Below are 25,525 nucleotides of genomic sequence, written 5' to 3'. Positions count from 1 at the left end.
ATCATGGTGGTCACGGCAATCTTTGATAATTCTCGTAGAATGCTCAACTCAAGCTTTTCCATGGCTTTCCCATTTTCCTTTTCCTTTTTATTTACTTTTTGCAAATATGTACAACTTTATTAAAATATATGATCCCTTGTTTACCTCGTTTTCCAGAATGGAGTCTACTGAAAAATGTGAAGTGGTAATTCAACATTTTAATGGAAAATATCTGAAAACACCACCAGGCATCCCAGGTAAGAGATACCATTAAGCAATTATTCATTTGTTCATTTGTGTCTAGGCTTATTGCTATTATTAGAATGAGTATATGATAAAGCCCTTGGTTGGTCACTGGGAATGAAAATGTTGCTTTTATAATTGTGTGTTTTTTAACAGTATACAGAAACTCATCTTTCTCAAAACTACCAAAGGTTTCTTTATGATCCTTCTTTGGCCTTTCTTTTGAATCTCTGCTGCTGATTGCTTGAAGTGAATTGGAAGAAATACATTACAAATAGTTTAAAATGTACTTCAAGTGAAGGAAGTCCTGACTCCTGTCATTAATGTTGGTATCTTGATTTCTGCCTTTATACTATATCTAAACAGTGATAAGTCACAGTGAAGTACACTAATTGATGCCAATTTCCAAACATTTTTTACCAGTCCATCACAAAAAGGGTACAGGAAGTGAGAGTAAGGATTTAGAATTTTTGTTTTTGCATTTAGAAACTTGACATTGCTATGAAATCTAAAGGCATAATTTCATATTTTTTAAAAAATATATCAGTTACTGACATATTGATTTTTTTAAACTGTCCACTCATCAGAGATAATTTGAGAAGCACCAATCTTGACTGTCCCAGGGCATTTCACATTTCCCAACGCAAAATCCTTAAGCTTTCCTAGATATCATAAGATGATAAAAGTTTATGCTACTAAAAATAACATTCACCATAAAGAATTGAATAAATCACATGCATTTGGGGCTTAAGCTAGCAATGCTTTAACTTGCTGTTAATTTGGTAGTAGTGCATACAGCAAGTATTTAATATTAAGTGAATAAATTTAAAATATATCTTATGCATACACACAAATATTAGAGATTGAATGAAGTGCTAAAAAGGAAGACTTAAAATGAGGGGATAAAGAAATATCTGACTAAGGCACATTGGTTTATTGGTTGCTCTTTCGTTTTTGGTGATTCTCAGGGGAAAAATCTGACTTCTTAAGTCTTATAATATTTTCCTTTTGATTTTTTTAAGCTGGGCTCCTATAGTGTTTGCTGTGTAATGTGTCTGCTATTTAAAACACATGGTTAGAGAGTTCAGGGGTTGCATATTTCAGTTCCTTAAAATGTACTGAGGCTACATAAAAGAGGAAATCTGAATAAAAAGAGAAATAATAATGTGGAGGGGTCAGGGTCCTTTTAGGTAGGACTCGACTCGGTTCATTTGGGGAAGGTATCGGGAAAGGAGAAAGGTCCTTCAGACGCTCACTTAGATGATCTGCAAAATCCAAAGTAGCATCTTCTGGTTAATCAGAGCGCACACACAATAACGCCTGTGCCTCGATTTGGTTAGCTTCCATGCGTAACATTCCCTTGAGAACCAACTACATTATGATCCAATTGGAGACATATGGTGTTGTTAAGAGAAGAGTTAGCAGTTTTCATCTCAGCATGTAAGCTGCCCTTGCATTTTAGGAGAAATACTTTTTCTTTTCTTTTAGCATAAAAGACACTTTAAGACACTTCACTCAGTCCTATCATTGAATAGAGGGGTTGCATTGTTAGAGAATTCTCCCCTTATTTATCCCATTTTATCCAACAGATGGCTATCTGTATAGAAGGCATTCAAACTAGGTGTGAATTAGATGGCTCTATAAAAAAATAAGAATGAGAAAATTATGTAGAAATTATTATTGGTTCAAGTTTTAATACATCTCAGGTTTTTTTTTTTTTTTTTTTTTTTTTTTTTTTGCTTTCTTCATTTTCGGAAAAGACATTGAAATCCTTGTTGACTTGATTGATTTGAAATTGTATTATTTGGTTTTCCCCATAGAACATAGCTGACTAATACAATTTAATGCTAAAGACAAAGAAAGTCACTACAAATCCCCAAATGTCTAGGCATCCTTCCTGAATACACAGGCTGTGATATCAACCTGTCTAATATCATAGCTACACCCAATGGAAACATTGTGAATAGCAAGAACTTGGTTATGAGTTTCTTACTCACTTTTGTCTCGTGGGAACACAAGAGGTAAAATAATTATGCTCAGTTATAAAATTCTTAAGCGATATAAGTTTATGCTTCTGAGATTTGCACTAATGTAATAGAATTAAATATACAATTTTGATCATCATTACTTAAATTTGCATATTTATGCATTGAAAGTCAGAGGTTAGTAAAAGTTTCAAATATTAACAGAAGATATTTCATCTTTAGTATTTAAGTTTGATATGGAATAAAATAGGATATAATGCAAAATGAGGGTATTTTGGTAGGTCCAGTAGTAAAAGGCCCTCATTGGATTCATTCATGGTCAGAATGTGAATAATCAAATATGACTACATGCTGTTTGCCTTTATTGGTCCTCACTGCTTGTTTGTTGTAGATAATTGAAATGTTATTTTCAAAAACTCATATCTTAATCCAATTTTTTATTTTAACTTGAAGGCTGCAAGGGGGATGTTATTAAAGGCCCTGATATCAAATTGAAAGGGATTCCTTGGATATTTTCAAAAGAAATGACCAAATTCCTAGCCTTTTCAATCTTACTGTAGCTTTAGACCCACCTACAACTAATATAGAATTCAAAAAATCATAAAAATCTCAATGTTCGGGATCCCTGGGTGGCGCAGCGGTTTGGTGCCTGCCTTTGGCCCAGGGCGCGATCCTGGAGACCCGGGATCGAATCCACGTTGGGCTCCCAGTGCATGAAGCCTGCTTCTCCCTCTGCCTATGTCTCTGCCTCCCTCTCTCATTCTGTGTGACAATCATAAATAAATAAAAAAAATTTAAAAAAAAGAGTATAAAAAAAATCTCAATGTTCTGCATTATCAAGATTTGGCATCTTTGAATTCAAAAGTTTGTGGTTTTAGGAAACTCATTGATTATTTCAATGCAATGCCATAAGGTTGTGTAATTGATGCACCACAGTTCCAGTAATGACCTGAGATTCTCACACCCTGAGATAGCTGTAGAAAAGATTGCATGTTAAGTCAATCACCTTCTTATACTAGACCGCTGCTTTTATCCTATGCTAAACAAGTAGAGAACAATTGGTACCACATTTGCATTCTTTACTTCTCCATTTAGGGATGATGTGGGGAAACTGTGCACGTGTCACTGGGTAGATACGGTGCGATTTTGGTTTCTGTCCTTCATAAAGGAGATGCAAAGTTAATTATTTTCCTGAGATGATCATCTAGTTTCCAAATCCCCTACAGTGCTATTTCTATACAAGAATAAGAAGAAAATCCAATTCAACCCAAAACTTCGGCCTTGCTCTGAATTTCAAATTTTAAAAACATTGTAATTTAAGATATTTACAAAGACATGTAACTTTGACCACATTTCTGTTGCCACTTCCGTTTTGATTTGTCATTCTAACAACAATTTTTTCACTAAATATGATTCATATGTTATTTAGTTTTGATTCCTGCTGACAGATTATGTGAGTTGGAAGGGCATTTCGTAGATATCTTCTTTTGGTTCACACTTTCTCTCTCTGGGCTCCTCCTTTTTGTTCATAAAAATCTAATTTTAATGAATACATCATGGGTCATTAATGTGTATTAGAGCCTCCAGAACTAGTTCTGCTCACTTTGAATTATAACGTTGTCCCCAGATTTTGGTTACCTGGATCAATGAAGCTAAATATACATGCTAAAAAATCAAGTTATTTGAATTCTGGTATATGTGTACAGGATCAGGCAGCTATGTTGCTACTAGCAGGTGGGGAAGAGAGGCCAGCGTCAATCATGTAGCCATCTGCAGAAAGCTATCATCTAGTATTTTCTTCCTCCCCTAGAGGGAAAAGAAAACACAGTGTTCCATAAATGTTGCATGTCCTACATATCGATCTTGATGTTTTCTGGACAAAATGAAGGATCATTAGTTGCTTGCCTGCCTAACCCCAGACATTTCTTTGTCCCATAATGAATTGCACAGCAACATTGTGCAGCCCCAAAGCGTTTCATTTTCAAACCTCTGGCAAAAGCAAAGGGTAAGTTCCTAGACACTTCAGGGATCTGTAGGGCATGAACTTGAAAGGTTCACTTCCAAAGAGCCCCCGGAGCAGAATGATGCACCATGTGGAAAAGGCTTCCACATATAAGGACATGTATTGATGAATGAAACATGCAGGCTAGTTTGTAGAAAAATAAATCAGATTTTGCTCTCAAACTAGACTTTGGCCTGTAAACATGTGTTCCTATTAGTGGAGCAGTCTTTCCAGAAGAAAATGGAATAACCCACTCTTAGGATGATTTTCTTACTCTTTTTTAAAATTTTTTTACTCTTTAGATAATTATATCTAATCCCAGTTGAACTTCCAGAAGTAGAGAAAGAGTAATAGCTCACCACATGTTGAAAAGCTTTTCATTTTAACAAATCTGTGATCAACAGAAATTTAGATGACTAAGTGAGTGACAGAGGAACCATATTTTTCTAATAAATAAAATAAAATTGAGTGCCTTATTGATGCTTTGACATACAGTCTGTCCTTTGTGTGTTTATGTAAAAAAAGTATATGATTGTGGATATATATCTCATGGGGGTATGTGAGGAAAAATATGTAAAGTCTGATAATTCTTTAAACAACATGAAAAGAAATGTTGTTTGTTTAAATTTAAAAGTTTTCACAGAGTAAAATATCACAATGTCCTTAAATGAAATTTATATTCAATTAATGACATGGTACAAAATTATGAATAGTTGTCAATAGTATACACATTTTTATCAGTAGAAAATGTTGCAGTCTCTCACAATCAGGGTTTCCTTGGTGAAACCAGTCTATTAAGTCCACAAATGTAACAAATGTAGTAGTTGAGCAAAAGGCAACAAGTATAAAAATATTAGCAAATATATGTTCTTATGGTTTTATTTGGTTGAAGCATTTCCTAACTCTGAGGTTTTCATCTTTGGGAAAACTAAAACATCATGTGCATAAGAAACTCTGTAAACACTATGATCCCCAACTGAGTGTCAGTGTCTATTTCTCATTCATAAGAGGATTTTTGTAATATCTAGGAGCACTTTCTGTGAAAAAAGTGCTCTAATTTTTAATGTTAGCGGTGCTTTCTTGTTTATTTCTAGGTATCAAATACATAGTTATTTCATGTTGAAACACTGTTGGAATATTATTAGTGAACCTCACAGAAGAGCCTGGCAATTTCATAGTCAACAGAGTCTTAGAATCTATAAGAATTCTATGAATGTGGACTAGGTCAGTCATTTCTCAACCTTCCTGTGGAGCCATATTTGATACTGTGAAAGTATGAGTTGGTTACTGATTAGATTGGGGAGAAAGGAGATAAAGATGATTACATTTCTAAATCTGGAAAATGAGAAGCCTGATAGAGTAGGTACAGGGCTTCCAAATCTTTGGAAGATTAGGAGGTTAGAAATGATTGGAATGGGTTATGTGCCCCATGCTACATCCCCTCTTCCTGCCTGATTACAGCTACAGATAAAGTTGGCAGCCTCTGTTCACCCTGGAAGCATCCATATCAAGCATATACTGAGTCTCTTGACTTTTCTACCTCAGGGCAAAATCTATAAAAGTTCACTTAACCCAGCATAGGTTTTCTGCAAACATTGGGAGAGTTATCACTTCTTGGGACAATCCTCAATTCACGGAATATTGAAGTCAATGGATAAAATTGATCCTCTCATTCTTTGGAGAGACAATTCTGTGTCACATTCTACAAGATTCCATAGGGGATTGTCTACAGTGGTAAAAAAAAAAAAAAAAAAAAAAAAAAAAAAAAAAGCTGAGTGAGGCACCTTTTATTGGTTTTTCCTTCTTCCTGCCTTTGTTTTCCCTTTCTGTAATACCTGCTTCCCAATTAAACTACCTTGTCCCAAGCTCTGATTTGAGGAAATTCAAATTAAGGTAGGTGTTCCCGGAATTGTGATGGGAAACTATGTTTTGATTTAAAGCTTCTGTCCGTAAAGGAAAGTAGACCCAGCTAAAATGGCAAAGTGAATTTCACAGACCAAATGTATTGTTTTTGTGAACTTTTTTTAGCAGCAGCACTTATGAACCACATATTTGGGATGATGAAGAGGAATATTAGTGATAGTAGACACATGGTAGTCAGAGTTAATTTAGCAAGAGAAATGTGGAAGAAGATAAGGACAAAAATGCCGCCAGAGACATGGCTGACTTAGAACAACTGATGACATAAAGAGGAGGTGGATGGTTGTTGAATTTGGGGAGGGAATGGAAAACTAGAAAATAGTCATAATGACGGCAAAGTGAAGGTGGGATGCAAATAGAGAAAATTCTGACCACAGAGAAAGGGACTTGTGAGGTTTTGATCCCAGATTAATGTGAAGTGGTGGACATTGATAAGGAGGCCCAATGTGTGAATGGCTGTGGTTGGCCTAAGAGAAATGGAGATGATTTTAGCTAGACAATTGGAGACTCAGATTAGAATGTTGGAAGTTTTCAGCAAAATTGGAGATTTTCTTACTTACTCTTAGACATCCCGTGGTTTTCTCTGAAGTTCTAATCTTCACAGGAGCAGATGGGAAAGGTAGGCAGTGCTGAAGTAATTTTTTTATTTGATTTTGAGTTTTCTAAGCCAGGGTTTGTTTCTGTTGTTTTTGTTTTTCCATTTTTGCTGCTTCAAGAGCTATTGCTCCACTCAGTGTAGATTCTTAGTAGATGTTCTTTGGAGTCGATGTGTACTTCCATGAATTGAATTAACTTTGTGCTTGTATTTGTTTTAATGAACTTCCTGAGGGTATAGGGTTGATACACAACTGTGCATCAACAAACTTGGAGGAAAACATTGAGGTAAACTCTTCAAATCTTTTCTTAATTGTTAGCAAAGATTATCTGAAACACATGTATATAGCTAAATAAACAGAGAGAACACTAAATATTCACAAGAAAAGAAAATTTACTTTGAGAAGGATTCTAGGTTTTTTGTTTGTTTGTTTTTTGTTTTGACAAGCCTTTTTTTTTTTTTTTTTTTTTCCCTCCAAGACTGTTTTGCAAGGTGTTATCCTGGCATTCTAAATGTTATTTGTCTAAAGAACTCATTTTTGGGGCATCCCTGGTGGCCCAGAGGTTTAGCGCTGCCTTCAACCCAGGGCGTGATCCTGGGGTCTTGGGATCTGGTCCCACGTCGGACTCCCTGCATGGAGCCTCCTTCTTCCCCTGCCTGTGTCTCTGCCTCTCTCTTTCTCTCCCTCTCTCTGTTTGTCTGTAATGAATAAATAAATAAAATCTTTAAAAAAATAAAGAACTCATTTTTGGACAGTGCAATGAGGAATTCTGTGTTCTAACATAGCAAGTGGTCCTGCCTAACTTATATTGAAATTAGGCCTTGGTTGGAACTTTCTGCCACTGAGTCTAGTTAAGCACTGTTACCATGCTATCCTTTTGCTTCCTTTTTCTTTTTGCTCGTCTTCACATTAAAAAAAGTGAATATCCTGAAAATAAATAGAAGAAAAAAGCTCTTATTCTATGTTTTCATCCCTTTGGCATAATGTTGCTTTTTCCCTACCTACAGGAAGTACTACAATGGCTCATAATTTCTACTATATTTAGAAAATCTATAGCATTTAATCAGTATGATATATATGGTCAGTATGCTTTAATGGCCATGTATTTCCTATAATTATGTATAAACACCAATGAGTAATAGCGAATTTGTCTGAAGTTGCCACTTGGCTCCAGAATCTGATTTTTTAAAAGCAATTGTAATTGTGTGGAATAGAGAGGAAGGATGAAGAGGTTTTCTAACCATCTCCAAAATCACCAATCATCTCCATCTATCTAAAATAATCCATTCAGGTCTTCAAAAATTTCTGCATTGAAGATTTCACAGTAAAAACTTACAAAATAAATTATAAAACCTTAATTTTATTTCTAATATGATGTTGGGCTTTGCCTTCTGTCAGCACCACTAATGAGTAGTTAAGCCATTTAGTGTCTGTCCAAATGAGTTCTATTAGCCAGCAAAAAGGGTTGAGTGGCCTAAGGCCAATTAAGACACAAGCCATAGAAACCAAGTGCTGAATAATTAAGTGCATTTCTAAATCTAGAATCTCATTTAATAGGATTGATTTTAAAAAAGCGTTTTAACCAAATTTTGGATAAATGGATGGTATCCTGAATCAAATGCTTGCCACTCTGTTCCAGTAACCACTAAGAAGCCTACCATGCACATAACTCATTATTTATGATCTAATTTTTAGAATGAATAGTCCGCAAAATTTAAGAAAATATTTTAAGAGGAATGTAAATGAAAACACTCATTAGGCAAGCTCTAAACCAGCCATCATTTGTTTATCTTATAACTGTTTCCTCTGATTTCTTACCTCTTTAAGCCTGTGAATTATGAATTAATTCATTTATTATTGTTTTAGTTATTTTTCAGTACAGAAAAAAAATCCTTCATAGGAACTTGGTATGCTTATGATCTTTTTTTAGACTTTATATATTTCAAAGGTACATTCATCCCATTAGATTATAGATTTTTTTAAGAAAGGACTTTGATGTTTATCTTTCCCTTTACCCTTAAACAATTAACCTATAAACTCTTTCAATGCAAGGATTGCATCTTGCTGTTGATGTTTCAAGTGTCTAACCAATGCCGATCACAGAAGACCACTAATAATTATTTGTTAAATAAGTAAATAACTGCTTGTGGGAGACAGAATAATGTTCCCTCTCCCAAACACCTCTGTTTATTCCCCATTATCTGTTACTATGTTAGATTCTGTGGCAAAAAAGAATTAAGGATGCATTTGGAATTAAGTTTGCTGATAAACTGACCATAAAGCAGGGAAATTATTCTGGATTATCTAGGAGGGCCCCATATAATCACAAGGGTCCTTAAAAGTTGAAGTGAGTAGGGTGCCTTCGGTAGCTCAGTTAGTTAAATGTCTGCCTTGTGCTCAGGTTCTGATCCCAGGATCCTGGGATGGAGCCCTACACTGGGCTTCCTTCTCAGGGGGGAGTATGCTTCTCCCTCTGCACAACCCCCCCCCCCCCGTTTGTGCGTGTTCTCTCTCTCTCTCTCTCTCTCTCTCTCTCAAATAAATAAAATCTTTTAAAAAACGTGGAAGCAAGGGCAGGAGAAGAGATCAGAGCAATACAATAAGAGAAGGTTGCCTGGGGGGTAGTGTAGTGGTTGAGCGTTTGCCTTTGGTTCAGGTACTGATCCTGGGGTCCTGGGATTGAGTCCCCTATCAGGGTCCTTGCAGGGACCCTGCTTTTCCCTCTGCCTATGTCTCTGCCTTGCTCTGTGTGTCTCTCGTGAATAAGTAAAAAAAAAATCTTAAATATATATATATATATATATATATATATATATATATATATATATATATGAAGAACTTGGCCCACTATTGCTGGCCTTGAAAATGGAGGAATATGGGCAGCCTCTGGAAGCTGATTCTCCCCTAAGCTCCCTAATTCCTTCTTAAGAATTAGATTCTCCCCTAAGGTTTCTGTAAAGGATCTCAGTCCTGTTGACATCATGATTTTAGCCCAGTGGGATCTGTGTAGTACTTCTGACCTACAAAACTGTACGATAGTCAATTTGTGTTTTTTTTTTTTTAATGCCCCTAAGTTTTTTGTTCATTTGTTAGCAACAACAGAAAACTACTACGTGAATACAGAACTTTTTAAAACTGAATATCATCCACACTGTTTCTAAATTATATCACTAAACAGCCTCTGGAGGACTTAGGTTCTCCTATTTTTAATCTTCTATGTATCATTTGGGGTGCCTGTATGTTAAACAGGAAAAGAAACGATCTTATTAATTATCATGACTTTGCAGTTTCTTCATACCTTCTGATAAAGTACAAAGAAATTGGGAAGTCTTCTAATAAAATAGAAGACTGTTGGACATCTTAAAAGAGAGGCTTTGGGGGTGGGTGCATAGATCTAAGAGCACATTACTTTTCACCCAAAGAAATCAAATATTAATTCAAACCATCTGGTTCCATAAACTATGCCAGAAAAATATACCAATTGTAAATCTAAATTCATGCAAATGTGTATCTCTTAGGTCTTACCTTAATACTTGCTTTCAAAAGATCCTGTTATTGAAAGACTATTATGGCTTAGAAGAGATCATAGAGGTTATATAGCTGATATCGGCTGTAAGTTTTAGATGACTGTATCCAAAACATGTTGTAAATTTTAGATGGTTACACCTAAAACATAGATGGTGTTCCTACTCCAACTGATTGCCCCCAAAATAAAGATCCAGAAGGTGTTAGTGGTTGAGTCTCATTGAGACACAAGGAAAAATCCAGAGAATAACTGGATTCTTATTGTGGATTAACAAAGATATATAGATAATACTCATTATTTAAACCACTAAAAAAAACTTCAGGGAATTTACAAAAATGTATTTCTCAGCCAAAGGTGTATTGCAAAACTGCAGCAAGATGAGGAAATATGAAAACAGTCTTTTTCTCTTAAAGTGAGAGTGGGACTTATTTGGGGCTAGAAATTTTATTAAACAATTGTACTAATTGAGTCACCGAAATAACCTAAAGTAAATATTGTCAACAATTTAAGTTGATTTCTATCTGTTTGTTGTTAGAGCAGGTGTTAGCACTCCCAGGGTGCTTGCCAAATGTCCTTCTACCAGCACCCCACTCTTATTCTTGGCGGAGTGCCTTCTGATTGTGGGAGCTGGTTTGACTATGTGCAGTGAGAGTCAGAAGTGCCTAGGAAGTTACATCTTCCTGGATAGGCAGCCTTTAAGCAATGCTCGACTGGTGTTGGAGTATCTATACCCCAGTTCCTTTGCTCCCTGATGAGAACACCAGAATATGACCTAACTACCAAAGCTTCCCTGACTTTCTGCAAGATAGGCACACTAAACACACTATAAGTAAGGAAACAGTAATTGATAAGTAACAGGCTTCTCTTGAAAAAGCATAGATAGTTTGGCAGTTTGGATAAGACACTTGCAAGGGTAGATAGAATTGCAGTCAGAGGTCCTGTGAGTGAGTGGACCACTGGTTGTTAGCATGATTTCACTAATCATAATGTCTTGATAAAGGTCCATTCAAAAGAATCAAAATTGTACCAATATATAAGATAGTGGGGGTTTAATACAATAGTTCTTAAAGTATAAAAGCATTAAAGCCAAACATTGAAACTAACCTATTTTATATGCAATCACTTTAAGATGGCATGGTTGGTTTGAAACAAATTGTGGACCAGAGACCTACAGGGTTCCTGAGATCCTTTCCAGTGGTCTACAAGATCAAAATATTTTCATTATCCTGACACAGTATTTGCCTTTTTCACTCTAATTCTCTCATAAATGTAGAGTTTCCCAGAAGCTACATGATGTGTGATATGGCAGCAGATTGAATACAGAAGCAAACATGAAAGTCCAGCTGTCTTTTATTAAACCTGAAATTACAAAAATTTGCAAAATATGAAACAAGGCCATTCTTGTCTTTCTTAATTTTGTTTTTGAATTTTTTTTCAATAAAAGTGTGTCAGTTATCATATGATGCATTTATTGCATTTTTAAAATAAGTTTTTAAAATGGTAAATATCAATAGATGTAACCTGTGTGAACAGAAGCTCTATGGGGTCTTCAATATTTTTTAAAAGTGTGAAGAGTTTCTGAGATAAAAACAGACAAGCAAACCAACACAAGAACTTTGAATGCCACTGATGTAGAGCAGAATTTCAGAATCAAGCCCTTTTATTTTCTCAGGACTAGAAGAATTAAGGAAAATAGCTAGGATAAAAATGAAGTTTAAAATATCCTCTCATCTTTCTGATCTTATTTTGAAAACCTAAATGTGTTCTAGAAAGTTACTTTAAGTGGAGGAATTAAAAAATAAATTACTATGTACTAGTTACACTGTTTTTTGAACACAAGCATGCAGTTACCTTAAACTCTAGTGAATGTTTTGTTTTTCAAATACAGAAACAGTGGTTATTCTCCTGAACATTTCCATTATCATTCTGTTAGCAAATACTATGTAGAATATAGTTTGACAGAATATGTGAATGTTTTATTGGAACTGTGTATATACACAGCATGTGTATTATGCCAAGGTTGTGGGAATGGGACTGTAATTTATGAGGGGAATGTGAATCTGCCAGAATTTAGGAATATCTATAAGCCACAGGGCTAAATACATATATGACATGAGAGCTCTTATTAGAGCTATTATGGGGCACATAATGGTATGAGCACTAGGTGTTATACAATATGTTGGCAAATTGAATTTAGATAATTTTTTTAAAAATAAAAAATAAATTTAAAATAAGAGCTATTCTGGGGGCACGTGGGTGACTCAGTTGGTTAAATGCCACACTCTTGATTTCAGCTCCAGTCATGATTTCAAGGTCATGAGATCGAGCCTCACATGGTCTTAGCACTGGGCATGGAGCACGCTTAATTAAGATTTTATCTCTCTCTCTCTCTCCCTTTGCCCCTCCCCATTCTGCTCAACATGTATGTGCTCTTTCTAAGAAAAAAATAAAAATAAAAAATAAGAGCTATTCTGTGTCACTTATTTGGTCACTGCTAATTTCCTAGCACTCATCATAGAGCTGGACTGCACCATAGAGTTCTAATCACCATGTGGGATGCATCTCAAATAGAGGCTTCCAGGTTTGCTAGGTGCAGTAAATAATAATACTAATATAATAAGAGTTATTATGATATTGCAAATACTAACATGTAACTAATTCAACACTGTGTATGATTAGTGTTCACAGGAAGTCTTTAAATTTTTTTTCAGAAATGGTAAAGTCTCCAATTGTGCAGTCCAAAAATCATAATTTCTTTAATCTTATTCCCTCTCTTAACCTAATACGAAAGATCTGGGAAAAGCATTCTCTAGGGATGCCTGAGTAGCTCAGTCAGTTATGCATCTGCCTTCTGCTCAGGTCATGCTCCTGTGGTCATGGGGTCAAGCCCAGCATCTGTCTCTGTTCAATGGGGAGTCTGCTTCTCCCTCTACCCCTGCTTGCGCTCTCTCTCTCTCTCTCTGAATTAAATAATAAAAAAATATCTTAAGAAAGAAAAAGGAAAGAAAAGAACAGTATTGTCTAGTCATCCTTGATATCCATGTAGTAGATGAAAAAAAAATTAAGATAAAATTTCTCTTCTAATTTGTTTTGAAAGACATAGTTTAATATTTGTTTACATCCCTTGACAACCTCTTCATTTCTCTCATCTCAAGCAAAGTGTTTTTACATCTTTGCTGCATCTATACAATGTTAAAGAGCAACATCCATCCAGCTTATGCTGTGCTTTCTATGAGAGCCTCATGCCTGGGATACTCTCTTCCCTTTGAATTTAACTGGTGAGAAAACATACCATTGAGAATACCATCTTCTCCTTTGGAGGCAGATAGATCTTGGTTTGAGTTTGGCTCTGTCTCTTAGCCTGTTGAACTTGGACAAGTTATTTAGCCTTTTGTCAGGTTCCTCATGGAACTAATGTTTCCATTTGATGTTTGGTAGTGCCTCCTTTACAAAAGTGTTACCAGAATTAACTTTTGTACAGCTTTACAGAAGTTCTGGTGGGAAGTGGTAGATATCACCACTATTAGTAGCATCTCTTAGCATCATGAGAATTAATTCATCAACATCTACTCTCTAGGCTGGAAATAGAATTTAACTGTAGAAGTCTATGAACTACAATCATCTATGGGCATTATCTGGTACATGGACCATATAAGGTAAACCTCTGTTTTTACTAGGTGAAGACCACCCTCCAGTCTCAAACCATTTGCTGACAGCTGCCATGTTTTGATCTTGAATGGTGTTCAACTAACTAAAAATATCCAGGTTGGAGCTCAACACTTTTTTGGGATGATTGGAAAGAGTACAGTATAGCAACAGATAAATATTTACCTAAAATTTGTTCTCGTGACACCCAGGTTCATAAACGCCTGTCACACTGCTAGTAGGACCAAGATAGCCATGTTGATGCAGAGGGTCTTTAGGTAAAACAGCTGTAAAAATATGTATAATCACAAACCTCTTACAATTATTTTTTGGTTTACCTTTATACCTCCAGTTCACAGACCCTAGAATTTCCTTTTTTTTACCCTCATTTCCCAAAGAAATCCTGCTAAAAAATAAATACATTTTTATGCAGCTTTTCCTGATTTCTATTCCCCTTACCCCTCCCGCCCCTGCTCTTAACTCCCAGGGCATCATATTAAATTGTTTTCTCCTACAGTGGGTGTCCATTTGTGATATGTAGTCTCTTATGGCAATTGCTGTATACTTACCTTATCCCACTGGATGGCAGAATTATGCTTTTTTTTTATCCCTGTGTCTCTTCTAATGCCTGGCATTTGAACATAGGAGATGCTTAATATAGACACACTGAATTGAATTTTAAAAAAAGTTGATCTCATTATTCCAGTGTGATTTTTTAATACTGTCCTAATTCTCTCTTAATAAGGCATTCGATTAGTAAATGCTTATAAAGTGAACGCAGAAACTGTCAACTACGATGATTCCATTGTAGAAATATTTTTTAATATCTTCCTGTCTGTAAATTTTAAAATATTTAAATCTCAAAAGCTTTTTTGGGACGGAAGATAGTGTTCAAAAGCACAAAAATCCTCTTCTTTCTCATAAAGATTAAATTCTCTTTCCATTCTACCTATTATTTTCCATTGCCCCTTCTCTAGAATTAAAAACAAAACAAAAAAATAGTAATCACCTATAGAAATTAAAAGAAACAAAAAGAATATAAAATAAATGTGTTGGAACACCAAGCATCTTGTTGGTTGTTACAATGAACTCTACAGCTAGCAATTAGCCTTTTTTTTTTTTTTTTCTAATTGAAATCATTTCAGAGGGGTGCCTGGGTGGCTCAGTTGATTAAGCATCTGCCTTCACCTCAGGTCCTGATTCCTGGATCCTGGGATCCAGTCCTACATTGGACTCCCTGCTTGGTGGGGAGCCTGCTTCTCCCTCTCCCTCTGCTGCTCTCCTTGCTTGTGCTCTCTCTCTCTCCCTCTCAAAAAAAAAAAAAAAAATCTTTAAGAAAAAGTAAAATCATTGGAGAAATCAGTTCTAGTTTTTTAAAAGTTTCTCTTTTTCTAAAACTTCCTGCTGGAGGCTGGGTGCCCATACCATCAACAGAATGGATTCATTAACCTTTATATTGATTTGAATTGTCTTTTGAATAAATATTTATACCTGTTTTCCCTGAAGGCTTAATGAGGTCCTTTATCAATAGCACCAAGAGCTTCTTCCCTTGACCTTTGTCATCCATCCGTTCAGAAAATTTTCATCAAGCTGTTTCATTTATATTGTTAATCTCTTGCTGCCTTAGTCAGATTTGGCACAGAAGAGTATTCATCCTGGATTCTGTAGAATTATTTTACCCTATTTTGGCTTTTGCAGGGAAGATAATTCTGTCTTTGAGTTTCCTGTTTTAACTTCAGAATTTAAGCATTGCCAGTTTCTGCATATTTGTCTTTCTGCTTTTTGTCTGACTGTAGAATATATCTCTTCTTATTCGTTATATGTGATTATTTCAATTTCACTTTTTGACACCAAAATCTCCTAAAAGATACAGTTAGAAGAGGTGTTAGCTAATGCTATGGTGGTAATCATTTTGCAATAAACATGTATCAGATTTGCAATATGTGTATCAAATCAACACTTTGTATACCTTAAACTTCCACAACATTATATGTCAAATATATCTCTATAAAGCTGGAGGGAACAAAAGATAGAGTTACAGCCAGAAAGTGTCTTTGCTCCCCTGTCTGCACATTTTATCAATGAATATTTTTTAGTGTGGGGGGAAAAAGGGGGATTATTATATGCCAAACATGGTGCTTAGCATATTATGTATTTTTCTATTTTATCCTCAAAGGGAAACCGCTGCTCCATTTTACAGATAAGGAGGCTGAGACTTAGGGAATTCAATTAAGTTGCTCAGACTCAGACATAGTACGTGGGCCGCTCCCAGCATTTAGTTCTGCCAGTTACTAGATGTTTGACCCTGAGTGAATTACTTAACTCTCCTGTGGCTCAATTTCCTCATTAGTAAAATGGAAATAAGTATAGTTCTTTTCTGTACTATTGCTGTGAGATGGCTGTGGGTTAAATAAATTACACTATATAGAGCTCTTGGAATGTTTCTAGTAAGTAATGGCTTTTTATTTAGGTTACACTTGTTTACTTATTTAGTTATACTAAATCATGTTTTTTCTAGTTTTCTTAGATGGGGAGGGGGTAATACTATAGTAGAAAAGACCAGCAAGAAATCCAGTAGCTCTTCCCCATGCATATTTTTCCCTCCATTCCCAAACTTGGAGGAGCAAGTTTCTTCCTTATTTGCAAAATAGAATGAATGTTGATATTCTGCACTGGGTTGAATGTTTCATTTCTTTAGTCTATTCAAAGCCTTCTTCCTTAAGATTCAGTTGCTTACTTTACTACTTATTCTAGTTTTTACAAGAGTGGAAATATGTGGCTATCAATTTCAGCAAACCATGCACTTGTTTTTTTTTATATTAGTGTTTGATAAGCAATTCTTTTGTCATAAAGAAAAAGTAACCTATTTATAGAAACTTCCTTTAGAGAAGCAATCTTTCTTCCAAAACTAAGTTGTAGAATTTGTTTTGTTTTGTTTTGTTTTTTTTCTGTTGTATATAAATTTTAAGAGCTAGGTCCAGAAGAAAAGGCACATTACTGAAAATGCTCAATGAGAAGAATTACAGACTCATTTCCCCGCCTTCTATATGATAATCTTTTCATTGGATGGACCAAAGGAGCCATGGAAACTAAGTGGAATTTGATCATGTTTTTATTCCTTGCATTCCTGAGATACTGGAGAGAAAATGTGTTGCTATCACTACTGTTTTTTAGGCCAAAAAGTACTACTTACAAACACAATTATCACAGGTACCTAATTCAAAGGACTGCATAGAGTTCCTCCTGTGGTTACCAAGGGGCTGCAAATCTCAGTCATGAAAGAAAGTAGTATCTACTGGGGTGAAAACAATTCCAGCAACCCTAGACTAAGGCTAAAAAATCCCTAATCTTAATGACATGGTAGAAAATCCATATAGTTCAATGATTGAAGGCACAAAAAGGATTATATACTTTAGACCCTACTTTACCTTGTAGCAATTCAATACACTAGTAGACATTTGATTTTTTTTCCTTCATTCATTAAGGAAACATTTTTAAATTGAGTGTAGACATAGAAATATGTTTTCAGGGATAAATGCACAGTAGAAGACGTGTCATAAAGAGACCAGTGACAGACGTAAAATGAGGCAGTAGTCAATGTCACCCAGAGGAGAGGAATCAAGAAATATTCCAGAGGAGTGCCAGCTTTACTGAGATAAAAAGATAAGAATGAAAGATTTGCTCCAAAGCAGAACCAAGTGGATGCTTATGGAAATTTTGACCAATATACTTGCATTTAAATCAATCAGAGCTAAGTTATAGTGGTTAAAATCAGGTGGAGCTGACCAGACCAGAATCCAGTGAGCCCTTGGAATTGAATAGAAGTAGATGAAGCTGGTTTAGTCTGGTTGGGTGTGATTTTAAACTACTTGGGGTAAGTTCTATCCAGTTGGATTAAAAAAAAAATGAATGTGACGTAATCCTATTGTTGTAACAAAATGCTTTCCATATTAAGGATAGTAAGCATTCATGTATAACATTTCTCCCACAAGTTTTTTCCTACTTTACTGTTTAACTTTTACTTCCATTTTTAAAAATGATAGTTTATTTTTTATGGAATAATCTTTTCCATTGTGCCCTTTAAAAATATCATTAGGGCACCTGGGTGGCTCAGTCAGTTAACCGTCAGCTTTCACCTCAGGTTGTGATCTCTGGGTCCTGGGATCAAGCCCCATATCAGGCTCCCCACTCAGTGGAGAGTCTGCTTCTTCCTCTCCCTCTGCCTCTCCCCCTGCTTGTGCTTTCTCTCTCATAAATAAATAAATAAAATCTTTAAAAAAAATAAAAATATCTTTAAATGTAAGACATTTCATTAATATTCACTAATGTATTTTTTACTTTTTCCCTACATTTAACTCATTACCATTATTTGATATCAAATAAGTATCTAAATTGATTATTTAATCAGATATCTCAACAGCCCTTAAGAATTACTTCATTTCTTTCACGCTACTTAATATCACCTTTTTTCTATACTAATTTAGTTACCTGTGATATGAGTACTTGCTTTACAGAAGAGTCATACAAATACATTTATCCAGTCATTATAAATATTTTATCTCGCAGAACTAGTCCCTACTCTAGATACTACTTTCAAATTATTATTATTTTATTTTTATCTATTGCTTTTTTTGTTTTCCAGATCTACTTTAAAATTATTTTGCCACCTTTCTACAAAATGTAAATGCTGTATTATTAGGTACTCTATCAAGATCTAGAATAGTTCCTAAAATTTCCTTGTGCTGCCCCTTTGCTGTGAAATCCTTCCTTCTACCTCTCATCATTGGAAACCACAACTCTGCTTTCTTTTCCTATAGTTTTACATTTTGTGAATGTTCCCCAAATGGAGTCATACAGTGTATAGTCTCCGGAATCTGCCTTCCTATACTGAGCATAGGGCATTTAAAATGCATACATGTTGATTGTATCATTAGGTCCTTATTTGTTGCTGAGTAGTATTTCATCGAATTGTACCTTATTTTGTTTATTCTCCAGTTGAAGGATATTTGGGTTGTGATGAGTTTCTGAAAATGGGGTATAACAAAGTACCTATTTCTAATGCCAAATCAGTGTCTTTTTTTAAAATGTTGGTGCCACTAATTGGGAGTGGATCCTGAATCTAATACTTCAAGTGATCATCATCTGATCCTTGACTTGCTTGCTGTCTTGTACATAGCTATATTTTAAAATATCAAGTCACTTGTTTTCCTGAGAAATTTATAACTTAATTGTGACAAATTTCTCTTCTAATGTACACAGTTGATTTATATTATATTTTGAGCTGGTAATATGCAAATAGTTACAAAATGCAGAAGCTTCATGGTAAAAAGTAGTTCTCTCCTTTTTCTGTAGTATAGCCATCTTAGTTTCCTCCCTAGAGGAATGTACATTGCATTCCCTGTGTTTCCAGAGGCAGTCCCTAAATCCCAAACATACATTTATGTTTTTACTACAGCGGTGGCAAATCTACACTCTCTTCTAAACCTTGATTTTTTTGACTTAACAATATACCTTGGAGTTCATTCTTAACAGTCCAAGGAAAGCTGTCTTAATATTTTTGATGGCTCTATAGTATTCTATTTTATATATGTTGGATACCATTTATAAAAATGGTCTAAGTTCCTTTCTTATAGATATTTATGTTGTTTCTATTACAAATAGCATAAAATGAAATATTTTCTATTACAAATAGCATAAAAATGAAAATTGATGTTTGTGTTTATTTTCACATACATGTAGACATATCTATAGGAAAAATATGTCAAGTGGACTTGTTAGGTAAAATAATGCATCCTTGCTTATTGAATTTTGGTAGATTTTGCCAAACTGGTAACGCACATACCAGTATATTTCTTATGCTACCTAGTATAACAAATCACCTCCTGATACTTTGGCCAATACAATGGCAGTGAATCTTTTTCCTAGCTAATATAACAGGTGAAGATTTACCATACTTACCTATTGTAAAAACAATAGGAGAAATGTGAACTAAAGTTGAACATGTCTTCCTGTCTTTAGAGGTTTGGTATCCCCTCTTTTTAAACTCTGTTCATATCATTTGCCCATTTTTTAACTGAACTAATGGCCTTTTTTCTTATTAATTTGCTGGTACTTTATTGTATTAAAGAAAATTGATGTTTATGGGTCACTTATCTTTTGCCTTCATTCATGGTGGTTTTTTTTTTTTTTTGGCATATCAGGGTTTTTTAAAGTATTTTTTTAAAGATTTTATTTATTTGAGAGAAAATGAGAGAGCATGAACAATGGGAAGAGGGAGAAGTGGACTTCCAGCTGAGCAGGGAGCCCAATAAGGGGATGACCTGAGCCAAAAGCAGACACTTAATCAACTGAGCTGCCCACATGCCCCACCATATCAAGATTTTTAAAAAGATATTTATAGTTTTTATAAAATAATGCTCAGTCTGAAAAATATTAAAATGTTATTAATTTTTTCTCTTCTAGCTTTTAAAACTCTAATCTTGAAATCATCTAGAATTTATTTTAACATAAATTGTAAGATGGAGAAACCAGCTTTATTTTTCTTTATTTCCTTATGGTTAGGCAGCTGTTCCAATATCGTGTACTGAATAATCCATTTTTTCTCACTGAATTCAAATACTACATTTTTCATCTACTAAATTACCATGTGATGTTTTTAAATTTCCTTGCTACTTCAATTGTTTTCATTCATCTATCTGTCAAATCATTTGTTAACCTACAACGTTAATAATGAGTATTTTATATGATGTTTTAATATGGAAGCACTATGCCCATCATCACCCTGACATTTCTCTTCTTGTTAATAGTTAATAATACACCTGGAAGTATGTGCGTTTTGTTTTTGCTTATCTATTTTTTTCACATTAACTTTAGAATTTATTTTTTACCTACTCCTCAAAAACATATAGTCATTTTATGATTTGTTAACTTAGAGTTTTAAATGAGACAAACTACTGTTTTCAAGAGGACACTTCCAACTTTGAGAGCTTGTTATCAAAAGAAAATTGTGACATCATGTGGCACCCACTTCAAATTATAGCCACATGTCACAGAATGGCTTCTTGTTTCCCTAGAAAGTAGGACTTAAGTCACTTCCACTCAGTAAACAAGCCTATCCATTTTCTCTCTCTCCAAACACAAAACCTTAAAGGCAGAAGGTATTACAAGATCTTATAACTATTTGAATATTTACAGGTGATCTTGCTAAGAAAAACCAACCATGTTGAGATCGGTTTCTATTTTCTTTGTGAACACAGTTTCACTAAAATGAATAGCTCTCTTCTCCATTGACATAGAGAAAATATTTCTTGCCCAGTATTTTAAGTACAATTTAAAAAATTCATTATGAAAACAAAATGGTTGAAGAATAGCCATAAATGAAAATTGAAGCATTGTATCAAAACAAAACATAATTGTGCTATAAAGGTTAAAGCTCATATTTAAAGAATGAAAACACATGCATTATACTACTTAATTTTGCAGAGTCTTTTGTAAAGTATGGTAGGCCATCATGAGGACTCCATTACATAGTTTACCTTAGTATACATGGGAAGTATTAATGTGTTTTGTGGATTTTGGCTCTATGACTTTCCAAAGAGCATGATGTATTCATGAGTAATCCCCCATGCTCCTTGTATAGTCGTTAGAAAATCTTGCCTTGATGATTTTCCATTGAATATCAAAGCTCTCACAAGTATGCCATTGGGAATGAGCCTACACAGATGTAGGAGATTCTCCAAAATGACCCAGGCTTGACAGTCCCTCCTCCACTGTTTCTCTGGTATTGTGATTACCAAGTGTTCTATAAGAAGAGATTAAGCATTTGGTAGAATTACTTAATTTTCAAAAGGACTGCTTTTTTCATGCCTGCCCCATTTTCTCGCTTTTTGAGTTAGTTACAGAGATTTTGAAGTTGAAAATACTGAGATATTTTATAGCCTAAATAGTAAAACATTTTTACTTTGTTATTGAGTAAAATTTCCCAAATTGCACGATCTTTGAAATACAAACTTGATTTCCATTTACTTTTCAAAGCTTTGAATTCTTTTTGGTCATATCCCCTGAAGCCTTGCCCTCTACAGACCCTTTCTGTTTGTTTTGCTTGGACTCCTCTCATGCCCTGAGTCTTAGGCTGCAGACATGCAAGGAAATCAGAGCAAACCCTCACACTCCAGCCTCTGATATAACATGAACGTTATTCCTCTGTACCAGCTCGATTGTGAAATCTGGTAAGAAACCCTGTGTTTAGAAGTTATTTATTTATTTATTTATTTATTTATTTATTTATTTATTTATTAAGCCTCTCATACATAAGTGGGGTGAATAGGTAAATAACATTGATTTCTTTCAAAGAAAGCTATTATGTAAATAATAGTAGAATTTCATTTCCATTTCCTTCATTGAGCTCATCTTAAAGCCTTGAAGTCAATCTTATTTTTTATGTATTGCTGTTTTAACAGAAATTCCATGTTACAAAATGAAAGTGACTGACCAAAGATGTTGGAATGATGCTTAAAAGCCTCTTACTATCATCTTAGGAGTTTCAACATACCATTAAAGACAACAACAACAACAACATATGATAAAAAGAACAAATGGCCATGTACTCTAGGTGATATCATTATCTAAATAGCTTCTCAGTAGTTGTTTTGTTTTGTTTTCTGTTTTTTCCTCCTAGAAAATTCAATTTTAGAAGATGGCTTTGAGTAGGCCCAGTGTATAAAGAATAGATTTTACTGTTTATCCTTAAGAGTGGAGAATGTTCTTACCTTAGAGATTGCACAGTTGAACCCATCATTAAGTGGCTCTAACTCGACTCTTATCTGAAACTCCATCCGTTCAGCTAGGGGAACCAAGACAGAACCTCCTCTTCACCGAAGAAATTGTGGTAGTGCCCACTAAAAGCTTATTTGTGGGTATCCCTGTAAAGATTTCCACTAGCAAAACAGTGACAGATATGACAATACGTTTTCCATTTGTATCACAATATCTTGGGCACATAATAAGACACTTGAATTGGCACTAGCATATGATGGTTATGCCTACACTTAATCATTCATTACCAATTTATTTTTTCCCCTAAAACCAGATGTTCTTTTTTTAAATGTAATGAAAAATCTTAATCTCCAGATATGTCTTAAATCCTATTGTAGTTTATTAAATGTATGCAATTGGCCAGAAATATCACTGAGCTCTACATTTAACCAAAGAGTTGTTTATCATAAATGCTCTGACTTCTCTTTTGTGCCTCTGGTATTCTCAGCCTAAAAAAGACAAAGGGTTAAAGAAAAAAGTGATTGAATATCCAAACCTGGGCTCACTGCTTCAGTCCATGATTATCATTTATTTTTTTCTTTTGGTATCAATTCCAGTTATCAAAAAATAATTAACCCAAACTATGCTTCAGTTTCTAGGAAAGGAATTCATATATGACTGTTCTTCCTACTCCATATAAAGTCTTTTATTTGAAATTCAGGGTCCTGTGCTTTTGTGTTGTACCTGACACTAACGAAGTTTTCTAGCCTTATCTTCTACTATATGTGCACATATTTTTGGCTGTTCTGGAAAAAAAGGCAACATGAACTAAATTCTGGAACCAGACTGCCTCGATCAGAATCCCACCTCTACTTACCTACAACCATATGACTTTGGGCAAACATAACCTTTCTGTGACTCAGTTTCCACATCAATATAATGAGGACAATAATAGCACTTACCTCATAGGATATTAAGTTAAATGAGGTTATATATGTAAAGCCCTTAATAAAGAGCCATATTTATTGAATAAGCACTCCTCATCATCACAAAAAGATGTCACTATTATTTATTTACTTCCACCTTGCTTCAACACATCCTAAATTCTGCCATTAAGATTTTTGAAATGGGAGTAGCTATTCTTCTTAGCAGCCCTAATTACTTTCTAAAGTAGTCAAGACAACTTAATAAAAAAAAAAAAAAAGAAAGATAGTATTTAGGGAAATCACTGGAGTGAAACTCTGTCTATGCTTGGACTTTATTCCTTTACTCAATAAATATTTACTGAGTCTCTCCTGTTAATCAGGTGCAGTGCAGAGCCCTAGAAACATGTGGTCAAACAAAAAAGTGATGGTCCCTGAACTCATAAAGGTTAATATCTGGATGGGAGATAGTCAATAATCAAATGGCCCCCAAATGTATAATTATTCATTTAAATAATTCTATAAAAGAAAATAACAGAACCAATGAGAGATAGTAAGACAGACCTGATTTTAGTTATCAAAAGAGGCTTTCTAGAGTTGACTATTTAATTTGAGACCTGAAATGGACGTGGACAAGCAAAGAGTGGAAGTGTGGAAGGGGTTATTACAAGTATAACGAAATCTTGTACAAAATCCCTGAGGCAGGAGAGGGAGGTGTTTGAGCAGTTGAAGGGCAATGATACACTGGCACAGGTGGAATGGGAGAGCAGGGCTACATCCCAGGGCTGGATTGGGATATTGGTCCTCAAGACCTTGTCAATGGTTAGGACTGGATTCTAAGTGTGCTGAGAAGTTTAAGCAGGGGAGTGACACAGTACAATATATATCTTTAAAAGATTGTGCTGGTTTGTGTGTTGTAACTGTATTCTAGACAAACGAGTGGAAACAGGGTGACCACAGAGGCTGCAGCTGTGCACAGGAAAGAGGTAATGGTGGCCTGGGGAGCAGTGAATAGAGACATATCCCAAATTATATTTACATATTGTTAATTACACTTACAATTACATTTTGGAGGTAGAAGAGGCAGGACCTGGTGAAGAGATTACATATTAGGTTTTGGGGAAATGAAGGTGTTCTGAATGAATCTCAGGTGACTCTGATTAATGAGGTAAGTAATATTACAGATTTCACTGAACATTATTGATGCAAATAGATGCCATTATCATCTATTAGGGTGGGAAAAAATGGAAAATGCTTTCAAAGTAGCCACAGAGTCTCATATATATTTCTGATTGGGTGTCAGTAGGGACACCTGCTGAAGATTAAACAAAAGAATCAGAAAGAACTGGTAAAATACCTGCATAGGGCAAATACTCAGGAAAAACTTAAATCTCCTGTTAAGACTTAGGCTTGGAGTTCACATCTTTGATGCGATAAAAAGAAGAGCCTGTTAGCATCAGGGACCTCCTCCTTCACAGTTTTTGTTTGCTCCTCTGTTTTGTGGTTTGATGGAGGCACTTTACTTCCCTGGCAGAGATGAAAGTGCCTCATTTGTTGGGAATATAGTTAATAAAAGTGACTATGTTTAGCATTGGCTTCATTGCTCTGCTGATTTTACAATACACATAGATCAGAAATAAGGGAGGATGATACCAGCCTGAAAGTTGATGTTTGAGGACAGACTTTTTCTTCCCCTTTCTCTAGACACATGCATGTATATACTTCTCTCACTGGCCCAGCAAATGCTTTCTGGAGTCTCTTGTCTCCAGTAGGCACTCAGCTAAGCCCAGTGCTGATGCCAGGTACTCACTTGAACCCTCTGTCTAAATGACATTCTCCAAAGGAATTTCATGCTACCTGCAAATTTTTCTCTGAGAAAAGCTTCTCTTGTCACATGGAAGGCAAATTATTTCTTAAATCCCTTAAAAATGCTCTTTTAAAAAATTGAAAAA

General features: G+C 35.0%; 1 protein-coding gene across 8 annotated transcripts in view; it reads left to right on the top strand.

The window, feature by feature from the left end:
* RBMS3 (RNA binding motif single stranded interacting protein 3) overlaps nucleotides 1–25,525 on the top strand; it is a 684,622-nt gene that overhangs the window by 445,711 nt on the left and 213,386 nt on the right. For all 8 annotated transcript variants that reach the window (XM_055321498.1, XM_055321501.1, XM_055321500.1 and 5 more), the window contains exon 6: nucleotides 157–236. In XM_055321498.1, the coding sequence (XP_055177473.1) occupies nucleotides 157–236 (80 nt within the window). The remainder of the gene's footprint in view (nucleotides 1–156; nucleotides 237–25,525) is intronic.

The sequence above is a fragment of the Nyctereutes procyonoides genome, unplaced genomic scaffold (assembly GCF_905146905.1).
Source record: "Nyctereutes procyonoides isolate TBG_1078 unplaced genomic scaffold, NYPRO_anot_genome, whole genome shotgun sequence".
In the NCBI taxonomy this organism is placed as follows: Eukaryota; Metazoa; Chordata; class Mammalia; order Carnivora; family Canidae; genus Nyctereutes; species Nyctereutes procyonoides.
This window is presented reverse-complemented; position numbering and strand designations above follow the sequence as displayed.